Source organism: Trachurus japonicus, chromosome 14 (genome assembly GCF_045865225.1).
Source record: "Trachurus japonicus isolate A0001 chromosome 14, Traja_1.0".
Lineage (NCBI taxonomy): Eukaryota > Metazoa > Chordata > Actinopteri > Carangiformes > Carangidae > Trachurus > Trachurus japonicus.
In genome coordinates, this window is record NC_140920.1 from 5,017,102 (window position 1) to 5,036,712 (window position 19,611).

Below are 19,611 nucleotides of genomic sequence, written 5' to 3' on the forward strand. Positions count from 1 at the left end.
GTGTGTGTGCGTGCGTGCACACATGTGTGTGTGTGTGTGTGTGTGTGTGTGTGTGTGTGAGATGACAGCCATGTGTGCTGGGCTGCTTCATGCGGCTGTGGAGGCTCCAGCTGGTCTGGGCAGAGCCACGGGCACGGGGCGGAGGAGGAGGAGATGGGGTTGGAGTTTCATTCAGTGGACTATTTTTATAAACACTATTTTAATAAAGTGCATATTAAAATGATGATAAAGGTTTGGCAGAAGCCCGCTGAGGGTTTGGAGGGTGAGACCAGAGGAGGAGGAGGAGGAGGAGACGATCATTACAGGATGTTATCAATTAGTAACATCAGGAAACTTTATTTGGGTAAATCACCAGGTGTTTTTCAGTGTGAATAAACTTCCTGGTTTGTTTTTCAGTCACAGGTCAGATAACCTGCCCAGTGATGAACTAACAAGGCTGAAAGATAAAGCTACACTGGATTAGAAAACCTGAAAATCTGTGGGACATTAAAACAGAGGATTCATCTCAAAACTGATTAATGTAATGAAGTTGTTTAATATGTGGTGCTGGCTTTGTTTTTATATGCTTGTATGGATGTAAAGAATATCATGTGCTTGTGGGAAACAGGCTTTTAACCCTCTGATCAAAACTTTCAACAGCACAACATCTGTCTGTTATGTATTAAATGTGAACATCTGCAGGTTTTTATCTAGTCTGAGATGTAAAAAATATATATTTTTTGTCTTTTGGACCATTGGTCGGACAAAATGAGCAACTTCAAAGTGTCTGCTTGGGCTTTGAGAAACTGTGATGAGCATCTTTTCAACATCCATTGATATTTTAAGGACTGAAAAACACTTATAGCTCCTTTATAGATACAAGTTCTTATTCATAGAAGCCACCAACTCTCTTTTACACTGTTGTACTTGAACGCAACTTAAACATTTAAGCAGAGAGAGAATATGTTTGAGTTCCCAGATTGAATAGCAGCACAAAGTGAGAAAAAAGGACAGAAAGTTACAGTGTACACACACACACACACACACACACACACCAAACACACACGCCTCTCAGTCGGAGGAGTAAACAAGTTGTAAATTTCCTTGCAGGGGCAGATGAAAGAGGCCGATCACATGACAAATTGTCATCTATGATAACATGCGGCCATCACACTGACTCCTGAGCACAGAAAAAAAAAGAAAAAAAAACCCATCATGTGTGACTGAGACTGCAGGTTTCTATAATGTCAGAATAAACACATAAATGACTGCTTCCTATATTTCATCTCAGGGATAATAACATGTAGGTGGATGTGTATGATGCATTTCTGAGCTGTAACCTTCAGTTGCGTCGGGTCTTTTTTTTTTTGTATTGATTGGACTGTGCACACAATCTTTTCATTCCACCTGTTTATGTCAAACTGGTTTTATATTAGATCTGGAGCTCATCAAAGCAAAATGCCTCGTTTAGTAAATCCACTTAGGATTCATTCTTGTGATTTCTTTGCAGGAATCTGACTTAATGTGGTTTCATTTTTTTTTTTTTTTGGAAAGTAAATGGATGATTTGATGTGTTTGAGCGTGTTGCTATAAGTGAAGTGTCACCCTCTACTAATCTAGAGAGGTGAGAGGCTGATTACCGACAGTAATGAAAAGGAAACGAAACAAGACTTTAATTCCCACAGGTCATGTGATTTCTTAAAAAAAACAAAAAACTCTTCTCTCAATCTCACTGAATCCCTCAGAGTATAATCACCTGAATATCATTTGATTTGGTGCAAAACAACTGCCAACCTGTCGGGAATCTGACGTCTAACTGAATCAAGCCTTTCGGATCGTGGATCGTCTCAAATAAAATAAAATAAAATGGGCAAAAATAGTTTTCTGTAGACATCTTCTTATATCACACGTCTATCTAAGCAGTTGGCCTGTTTCCTCCTCCAAGGTCACATGATTCACGCGGGCGAAAAGGGAGGAGATTTATTTGTGAACTTTGAAGCTTACTCACTGACCCAGGACTCCAGAGGAGGAGGAGGAGGAGGAAGAAGAGGAGGAGGACGGGGGGGCTTCACATGTTTGCAGGTTGAGAGTTTGGCCCACTGACCCACAAACTTTGTAACAGGGGTCAGAGTTTGCGTGTCTAATTTTAGTAACCGACCAAACAAAGCTGTTTAAACGGGCGCCGGGAGCAGAATCCTGTCACGTTCTGCTCCGTCATTAATCAGAGCTCGGTGATTTATACGAGCTGTAAAATCTGTTGTTTTTTTGTAAAAGTGACAGCAACAACAAACAAAAGTGTTTCCGAGTAGGTGTATATGACTGCTTTGATATCCAGTGTGTGTGTGTGTGTAAGAGAGAGAGAGACAATGCTGTCACTGATTAACTGCAAGCTGAGAACACACATCTGGGAGGCATGGACAGCTCACTCTGTAAACAACAACACAGGGGAAACTCTGCATGGTTTCGCTCCACCGGCCAATGACTCACGTTGGTGCAACATCCCGCAACCCGCACACACATACACACACACACGCCTCCTAAAAACCTTACAGACAAATACCGGAGTCCAAACAATAAGTTCCTTCTTGAAACCTGTCCTTTTGTCTTCTGTCTACGTCTCACTTCCTCTTTTAACCGATATTCAACACACACACACACACACACAGCCATCCAAGTCCAGTCCTGACTGTCCTGACTGTCCTTAACGTGATCAGTGTCTCTCGAAGTAACTGAAAGTGCTTTGTTGTGCAGGTTTCTATCAGTGACGGTGGAAAAGAAAAAGAAGCTGCAGCTCCTCGTCACACCGAGTCAAACGATGAATAGAAAAAGTGACTCAGACGTGATTCCCGACTCGTCACCGCACCGCCCGGCCCCCTCCGCACCCTCCTCCCTCCATCCCAGCAGAGGATGACTTGCACACACACACACACACACACACACACACACATACACACAAGAGAGAGAGAGGCCACAAGAAAGTGAACACGTAAGAGACTCCCTGGATCAATCGCACAAGTCGTTTCTTTTCTCAATCATCTCCTGATGCGCTGTGAAGTGGCAAACACTCACCATCTGAGACATAAACGTCTAGTGACTAACTGAGCTCCATATCAGTGGATCAGAGTCTCATGTGTCTCTCTTGAAAGAGAAGAAAGAAAAAAAATGCACGGTGTCAGATACTTGACGACATGACGTTGCGAGATGGCCACGAGGAACGGAGCTGAAACTCTCACTTTTCGTTTCAGTGGCTGATGGCGGTAAAAGTGAAAGGTAGGATGGAAAATAAAAAGAAAAAAGAAGAATCCTCCGACATGTTTGACCTCTAGCATTGTCTTGGTTGACAGGAAGCGGGGGAGGAATTATGGGAAATGTGGTCTAGTAGAGAAGAAGTTGCACTAGCAACCCACCACATGAGGTTACCAACCGTCTCAGTTGTCTTCTTGTTCTTATTGATTCCCATGGAAACGGCAGCACGGTGTCGACGTTCACCTGCTCTGTTCAGATTTTGTTTGTGTTGACGCGTCTGAACTTATAAGGAAAAAAATGTTAATAATATCAAACAAACCTCACACTTCCTTTGCCAACACCTGTCTTTTACTGCTCTTCCCTTCCCTTCCCTATGTGCGAGAAAGAAATAAGTGGATGAATAATTACAGGTGTAAACACCTCGGGGCCATGCGAGGGGGGGGGGGGGTTAGAGGGGGGGTGGGGGTTTCTTTTTCCTCCTCTGATTTTCTTTGAAACATTTCCGCTCTTGAAATGATCGTCTGAACAGTTTCTCTTTAGGTGCCTTCACAGGCCGCTACTTCAAAGTCGGCAGGGTGATGAGGAAGCTCTTATGGTCATTTGTATTTTAATCCCACCCCACCCCAGCCCATCCTCTACCCCCCCCACCCCCTTTCCCCTCCCTCTATAATGCTCTCTTTACCTCTCCCACCCTTTCGTCTTCAAACTCTCTCTCTCTTTATGGTTTGTTTATCCGTCTACATCCCAAATTTATTTTGATCTTCTGCTCATATTTCCTGTTGCTCTTCCAGTCAGTGGAAGCCCGGTCCATGAGACTGAGCCATCAGGATGAACAGTGACACATGAAGTCTCCACACACACACACACACACACACACACACACACACACACACACACACACACACACACACACACACACACACACACACACACACACACACACACACACACACACACACAACACACACACACACACACACACACACACACACACACACACACACACACACACACACACACACACACACACACACACACACACACACACACACACACACACACACACACACACACACACACACACACACACACACACACACACACACACACAGATATTTACTAATTATATCTCTGATTATATCTCTCTCCTTTACATCTCGCTGCACAGGAAAGACATGATTTAGGTTTGATCTTTGACTTTTCATTTGGTTTTTCATGGCCATCGCTCCTTCATTGAGACACCAGAGGCTTCACCAACCAAGCAAAGTATCTACCAATCAATTAGTTGATCAAAAAATGAGATATAGGGCTAAAATGTTGATACATTGATAATAAGAACATTCTCAGTTGCTACTGTGCTTCTCCAGAAGGATAAAACCCAAACCCATTACAGCATCAACCTCGTATTTCTTCTCTCTACTGGTGTGAACGAGGGAGGAAAAACAAGCGTTCTTGTTTGTTTGCCAACGAGCTGGACAATGAGAGATTTGCTGCCCAATCTTCAGCCTCATTTCACTCAATAATCTGAGACTCTAAAACAAACATAATCTCACACTTACATACGAGTCAACAATGGAAAGTTAAGACTCTGACTTGCTCCGTCCCACAGCTCTGGAAACTCCACCACTGGATGTCATGTTGCTTCAAACTTGTCTTGCTGTATACATGTATTTTTTCTTAGAATAAGTTCTTAAAATAACAGTTTCACCAACAAACAAACAAACTGTACTTAAAACAACATTTGGAGATGCAAGGTTTCCATCCAGCTTCTGCTGCCTTATCGTGAAAGCTGCTTTTCTTTTAAGGCCTCTTAAATCCAAGAGGCTGGGTCCTTATCGTAGCCAGTCAGAGGCAGGGAGGCCCCAGCGCCGCTCATCCCAGCCCCTGGGTCTGTGTTAAAGGGGTGGTGGGTGGTGGTGGGGGGGGATTAGGGAGGCCTCAGCCTGTGTTGCTGCCATTGTTTACCAAGGGACTAGAGGCTGGCTGAATAACCCCCCTGTCAACACCGCAGCACAATGGGAAACAAGGAAGTGGCAAGATCCTAGAGACTTGCACACACACATGCCATTCCCTTGATCTTGGAGGATCGACCTGGTATTATTTGGGAGACACAAGGAGGCGGAAAGGGGGGGGGGCTAGGAGAGAGGGAGGGGGGCTTGTTAGCAACTGCAGCCGATTTCTGAATGGAGGCTACAAGGAGGAGGACGAAGACGAGGTGGGAGCACATGAAAAAGTTTATGTGCAACTCTAAAACTCCAGCAGCCAATATAATAAAAATGAAAAAAAAAATGAAAAGAAACGCAAACAAGCCGTCAGTTGGAGAGGGAACACACAGTTAAACTGCCGTTTCCTCGCATGATTTGGAAATTGTAACAACACTGGTTTGGTGTTACTTGAAATATAAAAAAAAAAAAACATGAAGGGACACTCTGACAGCTGAGATGCTTCATATTTTCTAAGCTGAGCCTTTAGAGTCCTAGAAATGACGCAGTTTTTAACCCCCACCTTTCCCAAACATGTCTCTTAGCTGCCTTCCTGTCAATTTTCAATATTAGTCTGTCAAATGAGCAGGAAATTCCCTCAAACGATACGATGATACTGGCCTTTCTGCGCCCTGCTGATAAACACTGACTTGTACATTCCGGTGACCAAGTTGATGCTGTCAATAAAAAAGTACTCTGTAAAAAAAACAAAAAACATTTTTACCATTTTCCTTAATTGACAGTAAGTGTTTTACAGTCAGCGAGCGTCCAGGTACAGTGAGCGGGAAAGTGTTTTAGAGCGGTGTGTGTTGTCTTCTGAGCTTGTTGACGTCTTCTCGTGACCACAGCTTCCACATCACAGGGAGTTTCACAGCCTCTCTGACAATGAATAAAACTGCATGCAGCAGAATATCAGTCATCTAATCGCCTCGAAATTTTCACACAACAACCTGCCAAGAAAGGTCATTGTCCTCCATCATTCCCAATCACAATCTATTAGTTTTATTGTCGTTTTATTCTAAAAAACCTTTCAATTGCAAAATCGGCTTTTGATAAAAACAGATTTTAAAGAACAACTAAACATTCAAATGTGTGCATTGTAAACAAGCAAAAATAATCTCATTATCTCATGATGATGACCACACACACACACACACACACACCAACCAATATCCAACAACAATCAGGCAGCGTTACGTCGTCTTCTACCACTTTATCTCTGCTCTCTCGCTTTGGTCTGGTTTGTTTTCTAATCATTTGTTCAATCAGAGCTGAAGCTAAAGCTATAGAAAAAAAAATCAATAACTAGAATAACATCAATAAGCTTTCATTGTGAAACAGCTGCAGGAAGCGCAGCCTGAGCGGCGGAGGCGAAACACCTATTGTTCACGGTTCGGTCTATCAATAACCACAGACTTTTGTTTCTCTTCTTGCATTACTGTTAATAACTAATACTAATAAACTAATATCATTCAGAACTCAGGGGAAACTTTGCTCTTAGTCATCTGTGCATGAGCAAAGATCTTTATGGGATGGTTATAAGATTAATAAGAAGCTGAAATGAATGCAAAAAGACCACAAAACAAGAGCTGATGACCAAAATCTCGTGTCACGCACACACTTCTTCATCTCTACGTGTACCACCTCTTCTTTTGTCCTCTCTGTTCATTCTCTGCCCACTTTCCAGGAAAACTATTTCCCACAATTAAACACTGAACAACAGAGTAATGATCGTTTCACATCTCAGAGGAGTAAAAACGTGCGTTTGCCGAGCGACACCTCAAAGTCTCTCTGAGCCGGTGCAGCTTTGCTTCTTTTTTTTTTTTTTTGTCGGCAGCCCCGGTCCTGCAGGTTGTGTTACTGTGTGTTACTGTGTGATGCTCCTGTATTTATTATGCTTCGCTGTAACTCAAGATTAATGCGGATTCTGGAGCTTTGTGTGAGTGAGGGGGGAAAAAGAAAAATTGTAGAGAAGAAAGCTGAAGTGGAAGAAAGCGATGCTTAGATCCAGCCAGGATGATGAAAACAGCACAGATGACAAAAAAAGAAGAAGAGGAAGAAGAAGAGGAGGAGGAGGATAGATGGAAAAAAGGCAAAAGAGCGAGGAGTTAGAGGGGAAAGATGGGAGGATGATGCTGAAGAGAGAAAAACGCTCTTATTTTTATTGAGGATCTCCCTCTGCCGGGGTTTGACTCCTTGAGACGACAAAGACTGATGATCCCTTCAAAAACACTGTCTTCTGGTAATCCACAGCATTATACACACACACAGACACACACACACACAGCCAGCGAAGGTCTAACACACACGCTGCATCCACACACACACACACACACACACACAAAACATTAGCACACAAAACACACCATGAAGTCTGGATACAAACACAGGCTTAAGGCAACAAACTTGAGGAGAAAACATGCAAATGAAGACACACATACGCACATACACAAAGCATGCCAAAAACCTTAGATACATACAAATTACTTAGTGTAATGAACTTAAACAGCAACCACGCACGCACACACACAAAGTATGCACTGCTTTACACACTCCGGATAAAGCTTTATCCAAAGACAACAAGTTGAGGGAGTTTAGTCTTATCTCTGAATCCCACAAATCTCCTTCTTTGGCCACTTCCTCTGAGAGGACGGCTGATATCTCCATTAATATAACAACAGTGAAATGCCCCATGAAATGCTGTAATACGAGTATTATCGCTGAATGGGAAGAAGGAGTCTGTCTCCAGTGTGCAGCAGAGGACACAGGCCTTTTCATTTCTTCTTACATGTGATGTTCACTATAGCACCAGAAAAAGAAGGGGGGTGTAATTTATCCATCTTTTTTTTTTATTTGTTTTATGTCCAGTTTAGAAAATCTGGTTCCTATGGGAAGGGGGGGTAGAACATGGGATATAACATATTAATCTTTTCAGAACAACAGCAGCTTTGCTCCCGTTTCTGTGAAACGCAATCTGATCCCAGATGGTTGTGGTTGGTTGTGCGTCTTCATGACACATTCTCATTCAAAGCTCCTTTGAGGGAGGCCAGTATTCAAATGTCATAAATAACCACATATTTAAAAGAAAAAAACAAAAAAAAGAAAGAGAGAGAGAGAGAGAGAGACTTGTAAGATGAGGAGAGATGAGCCCACATGGTTTACCCGATGAAAGACACACACACACACAGGCAAATATTACAGTTAATATCTGGCTTACAGTCATTCAGCTGATGCTCTCACAATGAGCTCATCAGTTTGCAGGAGTTTATGGGAACATGCAGAGGTTTTCAGAAACTGCCATTTGGTCAGCTTCACTGGTAAAGGCCCACAACGTTCAGGCCTCTGCAGACGTTCTGGAGGTTGTCGTCGCTGCACAATTATCATAATCATAATAATGCAATAACAGAACAAGGGTTGGGACTAATGATTATTTTCTTGAATGATTGTTTGGCATAATTTAAACATAAGAAAACGTCCCGTTATCATTTTCCAAACATCTTTATACAACATGTTTAACTAAGACTCTGATCTCCACATTTATCCAGAGAAAGTTAAAAATCTCCTTACATATTTAATCTTATCTAAAAGAAGAAGCGTGGCCAAACTGAACATCTGATAAATGCATCGACCTAAAACTCACTATTGACGAGACATCAGCGTGAAGCATACGATCAAAAACCATTCAGTGTCTCCGCTCTTATCACTGGAAAAACCCATAATTAATCAACTGTGGAAAACAATCACCAATACTTCTTGTAACTCTTCTTCCGTCTCCTTGATGCTGCTATTTTTTTTTTTTTTTTACATAACAGCTGCATCAGAGTTCTTCTTTTTTTTTTATTAATTACCTATTTAGAAACTAAATGATTACTCAAAAGTATAACAGACAGGCTTCTTCACTTACTAGAAATGCCAACACTGTAATAAGAAGAACCTGGCTGCAGAGTGAAATAGTGAAACTTGTCACAAAAAAAAAGTCACAAGACTTGCAGGACAGCATGCGTCGTCGCCGTGTCCCACATCAACAAACACAACACGGCTCCCAGACCTACAGTTTCTGATCCATGTCTTCCAACCATAATCAACCCCCCCTCGGCCCCCCCATCTCCTCTCATCCCCCAGCCCCCAAAAAACTCTTTAACCACTATTCTCAGCTCTTTCAAGTGGCAGGTAGACGGGGCCTGATACGTCGCTACCGCTTCACAACCAGCGGGCTAATTACAAGGGAAGCAGCAACAAGTGAGCATTGTGTGGAGTCTCGAAGACACACAGGGAAAGAAAGTGCTCTTTATCTTGCCCCTCCACCCCCCACCACCACCACCGCCACCATCACCCCCCACCCTCAACAAACACAATCTCTGAGAAGGCTTTGCGGTTGGCACTCCAGGGTTGGAGAAGAGAAGAGAAGAGAAGAGAAGAGAAGAGAAGAGAAGAGAAGAGAAGAGAAGAGAAGAGAAGAGAAGATTGTGAGTCGGAGGAGATGAAAGAGGAGGAGACACAACTGACGAGCGACAAAATACCATCACACTTGCTCACCGTGTTTGTCTAACGCGACGCCGGATGTCGCTGTGTTATGCAACGGCCGGCGAGTTATGAAGATGTTTAAGGAAACACGAGACGCGTCCTCGCAGTTCATTCAGTTATTATTATTATGTGAATCTCAGCGTCGGTTTGCGAGCAGCAGATTTAGGCAGAAGGCTAGCGTAGATGTAGATGTCGCACATAACCCAGAGCTCTCAGGTGTAAAACTGAGGCCTGGACGAGCGCAGCTAGTGTCCTGTCTGAGTTTCTTACCAATTTAAATGAAAAAATATAATTTTTCATGATACTATTTTTTTCTACAAAGGTCAAATCTGCCTGTTTATAGACAAACTAGACAGAGAACATGTGTATCTTATGGTCTAGTTGAAAACATGAAGGGGTTACAGTCTATCAGGAGAAGATTTGACAATTAATAACAAATGATCTGTGGAGGTTGTGCTATATTTAGAGGACTGGTTTTACTGGGAGAGCATCTGTAACAACTAGCAGCTTCTTTTTTTTTTTTTGCCCCTTCAACGACCCATTCAAAAATGTCCCATGACTAACAGCTGGGTCTTGACCCAGACGTTGAGGAAGACAGTGGTGCAAAAACACACACACACACACACACACACACACACACACATACACTCAGGAGCTTCAAGGTGTCATAAGCAAAAAAAAAAAAAAAAGAAAAAAGAAAAGAAGAAATATTCATATTTTCTGGTAAAGCCGACTCCTGATTGGTCCAGCCTGCGGTAAACGTGAAGCCACAAACAGGTGTCTGTGCTGCTCGTCGACTTGGAGCAGGGGGGTTAAATCAGGCAACAGGATTACACAGCACGTGAAAAATGAATTAGGCACAACTGCTCGTGTTTGGTGCAATTAGTCAGCCTATCCATGGATATTGGTTCTTATGGGCAACTTGAAGGGGTTTTTATGATGAATTTTTTAAGGTCTGTCTGGCTGGATGAGTGATACTGCGCAGCAACTTGAAATCCCTCCACGAGCTCTTTCTGATGTTGGAGCAGCTATTAAAGGAAGGCAGCGACACAAACCTCTTGTCATTCACCCGGGTACAAACAGATGGAACACGTCATGTGAAACGGTTCGTGATGATGACGACATCAATCATATTCCAACTTCAGCAGAGGCGTAAACAAAAACAAGCTCTCTCTCTCTTTCTCTTTTTCTGCTTTTCCCTCGTGAGGCTGCGGCGCTTTGATTTTATTTCGCTCTGTTTTTTAAGAGCGTTTTATTTTATATGGCAGTTAGATTTGGGGTGAGGGGGGAGAAGGGAGGCAGAGTGCAGTTCAACGTCAAATTAGAACATATGTAAAGTTTGTGACTATGTAAAACCTACAGGCAGGCGGATTTACTGTACTGATGTATAAATTAACTGGCTCTGCCTGGTGATGTGGGAGGTTTTTGTTTGTCATCATTGTGGATCTCAATCACATCAAGTTACCTGATGCAAAAAAATTTAACAAAATAAATAACTACTATCAATATAATAAAAGTTAATTCAGTTCCAGTTTGTAGGAAAGTCACTGACACAAACCTACTTCTATTTCAAAACACTCACATCTATTTATCATTATTAAAACAATGAAATTATTATTAGAATTTGTGTATGAAATGATAAAAACGCCACTTATTGTGAGAGATAAACTGTTTGAGATGTAATTACAGTTGATTTTTCTGTTGAAGTGCATCTGAATTCACTAAACTGCAATGTCACATGCCCCAGAAATTATGAGGAAAAAGCAGAAACACCCAGAAGAAATATTAACGCTTTCATCCAAAAAAGACCAGACAAATCACCAGCGCTTTATCCCCCGACACGTCCACATCATCATCATCATTTCTGTTTGCTCCCACAGAGTTCTGGTATTTGCTTCAGGCAAAATAATAATAAAAAACACACACACACACTAGCCGGCGGACACTCCGGCTGGAGGCATTTACATCCATGAATGTATGTTTGTTTCTTCTTCCCTCAGCTACAAGAGCATCACCAACATCACTGCAACTTCATCAAATAAAGCGTGTTTCCTTGTTGAAACGCTTAAACCATGTGTTCAGTGTTTTTTTTTTTATACCAAAGAATCAAACAGTAGCAGCCGAAGTGCACAAACTTGCACTTGAGTTGTAAAGTAGGACATCCACAGGAGGAGCAGATAAGGACCTCAGACTGCCCACGGCTACTCACACAAGAAACCATTTGGAGATGAAACAGTGACCAGTGCACTGCAGCCAGCGAAAAAAAAAATTAAATAAAAAGGAAAAAAAAGGAGAAAATCAAACAGAAGTGAACTTACAGATGGAGAAACTGAGCTGTTGGGGAGGTAGGGGTCGGGCAGCATCAGGAATGGATACCCAGGGTACGCCGGTGTCTTGTACATGCCTCCATCTTGTTGTTTCGACACTGAGGTCAGACACGAAAAAGAACAAACAAAGAATTAGAAACTCAACAAGAACAAAAAAACAAAACCAACTTTGAATAGGACCGTTTATAAAGTTTTATTTTATTCTCTCATGTCAGGTCACTGAGAGGGCAGCCATCAGTCAGTGAAGCTCTGAGCGAGACATACGAGGATAAAAAATAAAATAAAATCTGATATTTACTCCTAAAAGTGTTGCAAAAACAAAAGAGATGTTTGCCCGCGAACAAAAGGCTAAAAACCTGACATCCAAAATAAGCGTGCATACAAAGTAGGTCAGCTATTTACAAGTGTTCTAGTTACTACATGTTATATCCTTGCATGAGCACAGACTACAATACTTGAGAAAAAAGCGTTACAAGCGTCACCTAGCCTGAGAGGCGTGAACTCCTGTAGCCTATGTGTTAATTTATCTCTCCCCACCGCCCATAAGACGCATCAGAGGCCTGTCTGTGGGTCAGCTATAACCAGATTACACCTGGTTTGTTTTAAACACAGACACATACACACAACTTTTTGCTTTTTGTTTTTTTGGTGGGAGGGGGTTTGTGTATCTGTTCCAGTCTGACTGTCACCACCGAGCTTTTCCAAAGGTGCCAAAACCCAAAAACGTGGCCACAACCATTTGTGAGTGAAATTGTACAAATCACGCAATGAGCATCATTCAGGGCAGTGAATTTTTTGGGGGTTTTTTTTAATGTGGCTTTCACTTTTTCTTAAAAGACCCCCTCAGATCGGTGCATTTGTAACCACAAATCCACATATGATGGGGATTTTGCTCCGAGGAACAGTGTGACAGCACGTTTTCCCTTCAGAAATGACTTGAGATGAGTTTGGTAACCGACTACGAGCCTGAAGCGAGGCCTGTAATTAAAACTATACCGTGCACGAGGAAGCTGAAGAGGAATCGCTGATCTGTTCTTATGGGTGGTGGTAGTAACCATTAAGGGGGGAACTAAAATAAATCCCTCAAGGACCCTGGTTGGTTAACACCACTTTTGGCAAAGTCTGGAAAAAAAGCTACACTGCAAAAAAAAAAAAAAAGTATCAAGGATTGACTTGAATGTTTTGAGACGTGAACACAGGGAAGTGTCAGAGAGTAGCCTAACTGTCAGACAACATCTGATAAAATATTCAATAAAATGTTGCAATGCACTGCAGAGGGGTGCAGTTATCTAATCTCAGCGGCTGTTTGAGAACTTCCAGCGTCCATGTTTCAATAACTAACCGGTCGGAGGACATTAAAAACAGGTGATTTCTCTGTAAATCTTTCTTGAGTCGAGCTCTTTGAAAGAGCAACAAGAGGAAATCTCACCACCAAGTTGAGAGATCAGAGGGAGATAAAGCAGATAGAGAGAGAGCAGAGAGAGAGAGAGCTGGAGACATGACGGGAGACTTTTTTACAGTGTACACCTGAAAACAAACTCTTGGAGGGGAGTTTTAATGCAGCAACACGTGTCCTCGTGACCAAAATATACTCCCTTTTACTGTGACACAGTGCGGGTGGTGTGTTCAAGGGCTTCTCAGCTGGCTTTTTTTCAGACAGCTACTACAGTGGCTACTCAAAACCGGATGAGAAGCGACGTTACTGTGGAGTGTTTCTTGTAGTTTTTCTTGTTCCTTACCGCCGTCAAGGTGCTCCCGGTGTTTCTCTGCGAAGCCCCGCTGCTCGCCCTGCTGTCCCCGTCTGACCGCCTGCAGGGCACCGACAACACACACAGGACAAGCCGACACAAGGAAAAGATTTTTAAAAAAGAATAGGAAAAAAAAAAGTCGATTTAACCCGAAGAAACAGAAAACACACACGTGCAACAGAGTAACTAACAGTATGAGCGGCTGGAGTGACTTTATATCACGGGCCTTTAAGTCAAATGCTTTTTAATAGTGTAGCTACAGCATCTCTGTCCTGCGGCTGCTGGTTATAACCAGGTAAACTGTGACCCTGAAGGCAACTCCCTGAGGTCTCATTCAGAGCTTGTCAGCAGCGTGTAGAATAAAACAAGCTTTCTAACACACACACGCTATCTTTGTGTACTATATCTCCAACACACACACGCACTCTCTCTGTGCCACCTACCGCTGCGTTCGGACTTTGATTTATTTCCGACTCGTTCACCAGAGAGGACTTGAGGTCGGCCAGGTCTCTCTCCGTGAACGCGTTTTCTTGGATTTTCTCCTCTTGCTCTCCTTCGTCTTTGAACGATATCATCTCATCATTCGCTCCCAGGTCGTCCCCGCCGCCGCTGCTGAGCTGAGGCATGTCTACTTCCCCCCCGTTTGCGATAATTCACACTTTCAACAAAAAAAAAAAACAGAAACAACAAAAATGGGGGAAAGAAAAGGGGGGGAGAAAAAAAAGAAAAAGTAACAAAGTATATAAATAAAGAAAAAAGAATCTGGGGACTTTTGCGCTGTTAAATCTCCTCAGTGCGGGGCGCCTCCAAAGTGCAGAAACCCCCACCGCATACAGAAAAAAAGTTGAGATGTGGCGTCCCCCGGCTGCCTGGTCGGTAGAGGACTAATGTTTCCCTACAACAGCAAACAGCTCATTTGAGCCCAAGACACTAGGCATCAAAGGGCGCCGACCGGATGATTGACAGGTCCGATGACTTGTTGGGGGGTTGTACGATTGTTTCGGCAGAGGCTGCGGCTCTTAAAGAGACATCACCTCCCTCCCCGAGCTCAGTTGCTGCAGCTGAACGGGGCATTATTCATGACTTCCAGGGGCGTGTTTACACCATCCACGGTCCCCCTGGCTGCAGGAGGCTGCTGCTGCGCCTTTTGCCACCAAAAAAACCTCCACGAAAAAGTCAAAGTAGTAATAATGGAGGGAAACAGTGATGTGATGGTTCCTCCAGGAAATAATAATAAAGTTAATCGTGAGAGTTTTGGTCAGGATTATTGATCATGTGATCAAATTTCAGGAGGTAGAATATATATTTTTAAAAACATTTTGCATTTTCACCCTTTTTTCTTTATCTCCAGTGATGCAACTAACATTTACTCAATTACTGTGCTTTAATACACATTTAAGTAGCCTACTGCTAGGCTAGTTTACTATAAACTATTTATTGTTCACTATATTAGGCTATTCCATTAGGCTACTGAATTATCTAACATACACATTTTCCAAAGTAAGAGTATGTATTAAAATAAGTATATGATTGTCTATTAAAATACAATTCACTGTTAACGATTGAAACTACCTAAATGTTTATAAAATAATTAAAATTAGCAATAAAATGCATGAAAAGCATCAATACTTCATATGGAGTCCATAACACGTGTTGTTTTTCTGCTTTTACTTTCACTATCTTGTTATAAAAATACTCACAGGTTAAGTTTTCTACTTTACTTTATGTGTTATTGGTTAAAATAAATTATTATTCATCAAAGTAGCTGCAGGCAAAGTTAGTTTTTTCTATTCATTTCCTTTTATTCAGATTTTATTTCCTATTTACAATATTGAAATGATAATCACCACCTCATTAGTTTGCAGCTCAGCCTTAATCCTAAATCAAAGTTTACACAGAATCTGCACTTCTTTTTTTTGTCATCAGCTGGTTCGAAAATCAAATTATCTTCAAATGATAATGATCCACATTGAGGAGCTAAAACTCATTTTTATATTCAAATGTTGGGAGAAGGATTTTCTTCTCTAATGTGGAGCCAATTCATTATCATCCACATCTGAGTTTCTTTGTTAAGTTTCTCTGATTTTTCTCCTGTTGAGTATTGATAAGTATTGATTATGTTGTTGTAATTTTAATTGAAAGTATAACACTTAAAGGTACAAAGTCATCAAGAGTTGAATTATATAAATTTAAAAATAGTATGTTTGTTTGTTTTTATCCATGGTGGATCTGGGACAAACAGGATATAAATACTGTGTCATGTGATCAGTGCTGCCCCTATACAATAAACATTAAATCAATAAAGAAGAAAACTAAACTTCTCTTGATCTTCACATCGTTTATTCCCAAATATTTACTTTTTGCAACTCTGTGTGTCAGATATTGTCTGTATGTGTATATCAGTACTAAAAGCCAAGCAATAATGATCTATCAATTGACTTAATCTGCAATAATTTGATCATCTATTGATCTGCAAAAGGTTTGATGCTTCCAGCTTCTCAAATGAAGAGAATTTGTTGCTCTTCCTTGTTTACTATTTTTATAAATGGGACGTTTTTGAGGGGATTTTTTTTTGTGTGTGTGTGTTGATGTTGACTATTACAGGAATAAGTGTTGCTGAAGTTTTACTGTTACATTATGTAATTAAGGTTTATCAAAAAGATAATTGACAGGCATTAAAGATAAAAACAAAGTTAGTTTCAGCACTAATTATGAAATTAATTAATGATTATCTATATAAACAGACGGGATACATCTCATTGTAAGTCTATGCTTTGTGTATTTATTTACCCACTCAATCACTTTCTCTCTCTCTCTCCCTCTCTCCCTCTCTCTTACACACACACACACACAGTTACTTTCACTTTTGTGCACTTTGAGATGACAGCATGATGATGGAGACAGGGGAACCTATCAGCTGCCTCCTTTACCTGACTGAAGCCCCGCCCCCTGTTCAATGAAACATGTATGTAGCTAAAGGCTAACATGCTAAAGACTGTCCTTTTTTCATGATTCCTGATGATTTTATCACTCTATCAAGATAAATGTCCACAACCCTATTGTTCAAAATATACTTTGAAGAATTATCATCATCTAGTCAGTTAATAACTTCAATAATTAAAACATTGCAGCGTTGACTTGGAGCCCAGCCGTCCCTTTTGTTGTAGCTGCTGTCGCACGGCTCAGTTGGTTAATTTTCACATTTTGGAACAAAACACCTAATTTGCATCGACAGAAGAAAAAAAAAAGGCAGCTCGGGCAAGAAACAGCAAAATGTAGGACATTCTGTGAAAAACATCAGAAGGCACGGCATGCTCATCAATAACGGAGGCACAGCATGTTTTTGGCTGGTCCTTACATCCCCCAGATTTTGTAACAGCCTCCAAAACAGCAAAAAGTGCTAGCTAGTGCAATTACTTGATTGGAGGAGGGAACTAAGAAAAAAAAAACACAGTTCAAAGATGTAGACTTAAAGTTCTGATGTCTTATCAAACTCAAACTTCCCCTATTTTCCTCCCAATGCCAATGCATTTTTAATGGTGATACAGTAGCAAAGCTGTTCTTCAGAGTTTTTAATTGAGAAATATTTATACACTCCCATGCAGTGACTTAATATTTGACTTAATCTGAGTCGGTTGCCTTGAATGAAAATGATGATCCACAGCTGGGGAACAGAATTAAATACAAACAGAAAATGGGCCTGGTATTTGCATAAAACTGCATATTTATACAATATCGTTGATGCATATTAATAAAAAGATTAAAATGAGCAGTTTTAATGTATGCAAATCTAAATTATAAATGAGTTGTTTAAACTCCTTGTTTATTCGCCTTGATTAAATATAGACAGCTGTTTTTCCAGAGAGACAGCACCTCTCTATGCGGGCCACTGCCTCATGAGCTCGCCGCACTCTGATCTTAACAGTTTCCCATGAATATCAGTGCTGATGGTTTTACACACACACACACACACACACACACACTGGTCACATGGGTTCACAGGTTCACCTCAGGCAACGAGCTGTGTTCAGCCAGTCTGTATTTCTCTCACACACACGTGCACGAAACAAATCCAGAAATGAACACACTCCCTCTATACATGCCCCCTCTTCTTGAAATACTTTGAGGTGCTCTGACCTACAAACACACACGCACACTCACACAAAGACACACTCACACACTATCTCTCTTTATAAATGTCTCTCTCTCCCCCTCCTCTCTCTTGTTTTTTTTCTTGCTATGAGCAGTTTGATTATTCTTGTCAGATCAGAGTTATTTCAAGTTCACACCTCTCTACCTCACCAGACCAGTTTTTGTAATTCTCACACACACATGCACGTACACGCGCGCACACACAAACACACACACACGTCATCATCGTTTCATCTTGGGCTCTAATGACTGTTGTGACATTAGACATCATGTGTTGGCAGGAAAGGCCAAATAAGGAAACATGAGCAGATAGAAGAGATAAGCAGCCCACACAGAAAACAAAAAGATGCGTCGCTGCTGTGACCCCAGGAGGCGAGCTTCTCTCACACACACAGACACAGTTACGCGTTCTATATCTGAACATGACAAAGGCTGTGGTTGTTCTGATAATGGAAACACGTTTGATGCAAAGATGTTTGTGTTTTCAGTTATTAAAAGCTCATAGAAATCGAGAGGAACACAAAACACACCTGACTCTGTGCAGCAAGTCTAAACTTTAAAGACAGAAACGTGTCAGAATAGAAATGTTCCATTTGCATGCATGCAATATATTTCAAATGGAAAAAAAAAAAATCTTGAAGAGTATTGCACTCTATCATCAGACCAGTTTCCAGACTTTGAGGTCAGGACCCCCACAAGGGGCTGCGAGTTAGAATAGAACAATAGAAACATGCATCTATGCCACACAAATTGTTCATTTTTTTCAGACTTTCATCACTTTTTTGTGCTGTTGTTTGATATTTTTTAATCTCTTCAAGCCTCTAAATGGTAATTCAAATAAAACAAAGCACAAACTTTGGTAGAAATGAGAGTCCCTGTAGGTTAAGGGGTCACAAGCCATTAAGGTTGGAAACACTGCACAGTGATGAAATAGAAAATCAAAGAGAGGCCAAGATAACGTGCTGTGAACCAAGGTTTTTAAAGAAAGATTAACACTGCAAATAAATCAATTACATAAACTTAACTCGACTTTACTTCACTGTCAGTGTGTAAAGAACTTGTGAGGGTGATTTCACCAAGTCCTTTTCCATTGCTTAATCATTAGAGAGGGAAACGATCTTTCTTATAACATGTTTTTTTTTTTTTATAAAGATGAATCACAGTTGGTTCAAAAAAGATTATATACTGTGCTTTCTAAAGCAACATCAGGCGCATTAAAGCTGCAGAGTAATTAAATCATGTCCTTTCATTGGGGTTAAGCCACATCCAAGCGAACAGCTCTTAACTGGAACCACTTGTGTGCTTTTTATTGGTAGTTTTCCTACAATCAAAACCATGTCCTTCAAGGCAGCATCCAGCCGGCAATGTGGAACCTTGACAAATCTTTTCAATGGTTTTATTTTGCCTACGAGGTGCTGCTATGAAACACTGAACTAATGTAACAGCAGTTTAAAACATGCAATATTTCACAGTTATGTGGTTTCAGTGTGATTTAAAGATCATGGCTGGCTGACTTGTGTTTAATTGTTTTGTTTTTTTCCCGAACATTTAGTGGCCAAGTGCATGCAAGGAGCAATATGAGGTCACAGAAGATGATGTTGTTGGTTGTGTGCAGGAAAATAAATGCAGGAGAAATCTTAATTTGTACGCGCT

General features: G+C 41.2%; 1 protein-coding gene across 4 annotated transcripts in view; it reads right to left on the bottom strand.

The window, feature by feature from the left end:
- The window catches only part of tcf7 (transcription factor 7), a 70,895-nt gene extending 56,157 nt beyond the window's left edge, over positions 1–14,738 (bottom strand). For 2 of the 4 annotated variants that reach the window (XM_085797170.1, XM_085797169.1), the window contains exons 1-3: positions 14,250–14,738; positions 13,798–13,867; positions 12,050–12,156 (exon numbers count right to left, since the gene is read on the bottom strand). In XM_085797170.1, the coding sequence (XP_085653296.1) occupies positions 12,050–12,156; positions 13,798–13,867; positions 14,250–14,432 (360 nt within the window). In that variant the 5' untranslated portion in view covers positions 14,433–14,738. The remainder of the gene's footprint in view (positions 1–12,049; positions 12,157–13,797; positions 13,868–14,249) is intronic. The other 2 variants (XM_085797171.1, XM_085797172.1) reach the window with 1 other exon arrangement.
- Positions 14,739–19,611: the final 4,873 nt, after the last annotated feature.